The sequence below is a fragment of the Penaeus vannamei genome, chromosome 10, assembly GCF_042767895.1.
Source record: "Penaeus vannamei isolate JL-2024 chromosome 10, ASM4276789v1, whole genome shotgun sequence".
Classification (NCBI taxonomy): domain Eukaryota; kingdom Metazoa; phylum Arthropoda; class Malacostraca; order Decapoda; family Penaeidae; genus Penaeus; species Penaeus vannamei.
Window position 1 is genome coordinate 41187391 of NC_091558.1, and position 5489 is coordinate 41192879.

Sequence of the window (5489 nt, forward strand, 5' to 3'; positions counted from 1 at the left end):
ATCTATCTATATATCTCTCATAATAGTAGTAGTAGTATGAATTTATCATCTTGTATCATATTATCTCAGAATTATATACTAAGAATGTTAATATTTTTACTAAATTTTTAATTAAATTTATTTCCATGATTGATAATGACCACAAGCAAGTATATTGCTGACAGTTCATATAAAAACCCAGATCTGGTGTTGATTAATGCCCAGTTTAAGCCTCGCCTCCGCCCGCCGCCCTCTAACCCCCCTCCCCTCCTCCCCCCGCAGGCATGGGCGACCTGAAGACGCTGAGCCACAACAGCTACTCGCTGGACCGGCGGGGGCTGGTGACGCCGCTGTCCTCGCGGGGCTACTACGACCACGCCGACAACAACAACAAGTACAACAGCCTCACCAAGCTCCACAACAACAAGAACATCTCCATGAACAACAAGAACAGCAGCTACATCAGCCACAACAGCAGCATGAGCAGCAGCAGCGGGAGCAACACGAGCGCCATCAACAACAACATGAACACGAGCGGCAGCAGCCACAACAGCAGCAACAACAACAACAGCCCCCCGTCGTACCCGCCGCCGCCGCCGCGGCCGCCGTCGCACCAGTCCACGTGCAGCAACATCGAGGACGGCCAGCCGCACCACCACCGCCTGTCGGCCTACGACAACCGCCTGTCCAGCGCCTACGACAACGCCGCCGCCATCGCCTACAGCCGCGCCAACGGCTACTCGTCCAGCAGCACGGACCTGCCGCGCTACGACAGCCTCAAGAACCTCTCGAGCGAGTACCACCACCAGTACCAGTACCACAGCCACCACCACCACCACGCGGCCGGCCCCGGCGGCGGCAGCGGCGGCGGCCTGCACCAGCGCATGGGCGGCTCCGTGACCAACCTGTCGCGCATGGGCGGCGGCCACCACACGGGCTCCGTGCAGGGCCTGGACCGCTCGGGCTCCACCGTGGCCCTGGACCGCTCGGCGTCCGTGATGGGCTCCAACCTGGACCGCTCGGGCTCCGTGAGCGGCTCCAACCTGGGCCTGGACCGGTCCGTGTCCGTGACGGGCTCCAACCCCGGCCTCGACCGCACCATCTGCGGCTCCGTGGCGGGCTCCATCAGCGAGCTCACCCTCGACGAGCACCACCAGACGCCCTCGCCCTCCGACTCCGGCGTGGCGGAACTCGAGGCCATGCTCAAGGAGAAGGACTCCGAGATCAACACGCTCCGCGAGACCATGGAGCAGAACGAGCAGGTGATATTCAAGGTAGGGCGGGAGACGGCGGCCACGCCCACGACGCGCACCTGACGCCCCTGACGCTGTAGCCCTCAGACGCTTTACGGCTTTCGGGCTCTTTAGGACTCGTAGACTCTTGGGGACTCTTGGACCTATGGGGCGGGTTGGGGTAGGGGGCATAGAGTAGATAGTGCACTTGCGCAATAGTAATGTAACAGTAATAGTCCTGGTAATAGCCAGCTATTGATAGTGTTCATAGTAATAATAATGATATATATAAAAATTCATTAGGACTAGGGATGCAACATAAGATTGCCACAAAATATTTACCTCATTTTCCCTCCCAGGTGTATGAGGAGAAGGAAAAGACGTGGGAGAGAGAGCTGAAGAAGATCAGAGACTTGTACGACTCCCGCCTGAAGGCAGCGCAGCAGAAGGCCCTCAAGGTGGAACAGCAACTTACCACCCAAACATACCAGGTAAGTTGCTTATATCAAAGTCTAAACTTACAGGAAAGATTTACTAAGTAGTAATCACTTCCTTTTTGTTAATGGAGTAAGTGGCCCTGTGTTTATTCATGTATTGATTTGAAAAAAAAGGTCATTTAATCATCAGATGATTGACAAGCCTAGATTGCGTTTTATTCTGATTTCACTCATTTTATTTAATCAGAATTAAATCTAACGAAGAATATGAATCCACAGCTACAGCAGGAGCGCAGGAAGCTGATGGCAGAGCTGGAGGAGGTGCGCCGGGAGAGAGACGGCCACCAGAGTCAGACGGAGCAGTTGCGGAGAGAGCTCAGTACTCTGAGGACCCAACTAGAGGAGACAGAGTGGAACCTTTGTCAGAAGTCAGGTTTGTATATTGTTTGTTGTTGTCGTAAAGAAACTTTTCAGCTGCTTGTGATATATTTTCTCACACATTTTGGATGTTCTAGCGGTTGGTAATTTAAAAAAACAGGATGTAGATGGAGATTTGATTGTGTAATTTCTTGCAGGGGAAATCTCCTTGCTGAAAACCCAGCTGAAGGATTCCCAGGGCGACCAGACAACGCGCGGCCACGAGCTGCTGCACCTGAGAGCCCAGGTGAGACAGTACCAGAACGAGGTGGAGCGGAGACGTTCTGAAATCAATTCGCTGCACGACCTCATGGGTCAGCAGCGCCGTGAATCTGGCGACCTGCGCCTGCAGCTGGACCAGGCGCAGCAGCAGCGCTCCCAGGCGAGAGCACACGACCAGGACCTGCTCCTCCAGGTGGACAAGTACAAGTCTGAGGTCGAAGGCATGAAGCGGGAGAATGAACTGCAGAGACAGCAGTTTGAGGAAGAGCGCAAGAAGTGGACAGAGGAGAAGGAGCGAGTCATACGCTACCAGAAGCAGCTACACCATAACTATGTGGCCATGTTGGGCCGCAACCGCCAGCTGGAGGAGGAGGTGGCTAGGTTGACAGGGGTACCGCTGCCCCCCTTGAAGAACCTCAGCCCACCAAAACTGCCAGCCGTGTATGCTGACATCCGGGATGCCCCGACATCCCCACAAATCTCCAGTGAGTCTCGATGCTGACGAGGAACTCGCATTGTGTGTCATGCTGGTCATGTGTACAGTCACAAGGATATAAAGTGTATAAGAAATGTACAGTCTCAGTGATGTGTGTATAAATATCATGGAAAATATTTTAAGGAACAATGGAGGCATCCATTTAGAAGTCTTACTTAGATCAGATCTGGTGCAAAGAGAAAACAGGAAGATGTGATTTGAACAGGACCTGTGTAATTCAGGAAAGAAATGTACCGTCAATACTAAAAATCAGATATTGCCTGGATTGTCTGTCCTTCCCTGGGAGTGGTACCTTACTGTAAAAAATATATTTTTCTCGTATTCTTTGTTGGACAAGGACATAGAAGGTGTCAGCTCTCCAGTGTTGGTCATAGACGCTTCTGCAAGTGAACTGATGAGTAGACGAACAGGAGGTCGCAAGAAATGTAGCATTGTCATGTGCTGATGTTCTGGCCTCTCTACCATGAAGCCTCAGGATGTGTGCGTGTATCAGAAATTGTACATGTTATATATATTTATATATATATAGATTTCTATTCTGTCTTCCTGATATTTTTAATGTTACAGACTGCAGTGCCCATTTTCATATCTCATCGAGGTCCGAGAAAAAGGGGCAAAAAGACTCGCTGTTTGATTTAAGAGATTTATATATAGATACAAAGCAAGATGGAAGATGTTTGTAATTTTTGTATAGAAATTTTTTTTATTAATTGTAAGAATTTCTAAGCTAGGAATACACAGTTTTAGTTTCTAGCCAAAGGTTATATTTAGTTGGAATGTTACACTCAAATTTTAAAGTTAAGGTTCAGTTGATATAGTTAACTGTTTTTACTGTGTACCTTTTCAGTCATAATCATCCGGTTTTATAGCTTTGATCTAACTACTATAGTTTCCAGTTATTTATTGCGTATGATTTTTTTGTGTGGAAAATTTGTATTACTATATTGGGCCTTTCAGGGGTTAGATACTTCTATAAAGGTATTGTATTGTAGTCCGAAGTTCCTTCTTTAGTCAATACAAGAGTAAGCAGGTAAATTGGTAACAGGATGACAAAGACAACACTGTTTTACGAGAAATTCAAACAGATTCATGTGTTCATTTTATCGGAGGAGTATTGTGTTTTATACTTGTCTGAGATTGACGTATTCCAAAATATTTTGGAACCCTTTTCTTTCCTAACCGATTGAAAACTTGTCTTTGTGAAATGTTGAATCTACCTGCGATGTATTTTCATATTTTATCTCCCTTTTATTCAGTTTAAGGGGAAGCCCATACTTCCCAAAATGTGTGGAATGACTTGTACCTTCCCACTCTACTTCTGCCGATTCATATTCAGTTTTGTTTTTACGTGCTCATCAACCTTAAGCTGGACGTGGATTTGCCTTTCTTACATTTTTCTTTCGTGTACATACATTTTTATGGTGATTTTCTTGTCATGACTTTTTTTCTTTTTGTGTTTTCTTGTCCAATATAATGTTTGTTGCATTTGCTGGTGGTTTTGAAACACTGATTGACCATCAGGGTTATAATTGTCAAAAGGAACAAATGTCTACCAGTTATGAGCTGAACGTTGTTATATTGAACAAGAACTCTAATATACACATATATATCAACTTGATGCTCAATAATGTAGTAGCACTTTGGTTCTGGAGAGGACACAATATATTTCATATAATTATAAATAAATAAAAGAAAAAAATATATGTCAGGTGTGGATTGAGAGAACTTTTGTGTATTGAAACATCCCATTTGTTGTTCTCGGGTAATGCCTTACCTGTCTCAGTTCCCGGATGTACCACATAGGAAAAGTTTCTCTGCTCGCTCAGTTACATTGACACCTGAAATCTGAGGGAAGTGTGAAGAAGCTAGCACAAATAAATGAGGAATATATTAAGAGGTTTTTCCCTTTTCTTAACCTATGTGCATGCAATTGGGATAATGTAAAGTATGCCAAGCTGATTTACTTCATTAAGCTTGATATAATATGAATTCACCATACAAGAGAACAGATAATGTAACATATTGTTTAAAACGTGATAAAAAAATAATACACATAAAAGAAAAATCTCATTTGATTCATATGGAATAAAGGATATAATGCAAGTAGTATTCTTAAAAGACAAAAGGCTAATGAGATCCTGTATAACATAAGAATGTGTCAGGCTGCAGGAGCCCATAGACCACATTTTTGACACTATTTTCTAGAAAGCGATCTGAAAAAGGTGCACTACGTAAACAAAAATGATAATGATTAAACAATTATGTCTTTGGGGGCATATTTCTAATTACATTGAGGTAAAAATACAATTGAAGGTACTTTTAATATTGAAAAGGAAAATACAGCAAAGGAATATGTAATTCATGACATGAACCTCCACATAAACCTAGAGGGCGCTGTTACCACGACTCAAGGAGCTCATATTGGTGATTTTGTGTTCTACCGATATGTGCACTGCGTGTTTTTACATGGTGATAGGTAAGTCTATCGTAAAAAAAAACTGTGCTGAAATTTCATAGTAAAATATGTAGCTTGTAAACTAGCACGTTATTTAAACGCAGTGTGCCGGTAAGAGCTATAATGTAGTCGGTCGCAGTGTCTTGCTGTTAAGACGTAAACATTCAGGGTACCCCGAGGCAACAATAATTAGTATCTTAAAACAATTCACTATGTGAGACTAGTTCTAGGCGTGGGGTTTCTACATGATC

The 5489-nt window shown here is 44.7% G+C and overlaps 1 protein-coding gene across 1 annotated transcript; it reads left to right on the forward strand.

Moving 5' to 3' along the window:
- Window positions 1–261: 261 nt before the first annotated feature.
- LOC113828490 (leucine zipper putative tumor suppressor 3) lies at window positions 262–4679 on the forward strand (the record flags this gene model as incomplete). Its single annotated transcript, XM_027381468.2, is given in 4 exon segments — window positions 262–1253; window positions 1571–1702; window positions 1928–2081; window positions 2224–4679. Coding segments are annotated over 4 exon segments (1844 nt in total), but the record flags the coding sequence as incomplete, so codon positions are not given.
- Between the last annotated feature and the right edge of the window lie 810 nt (window positions 4680–5489).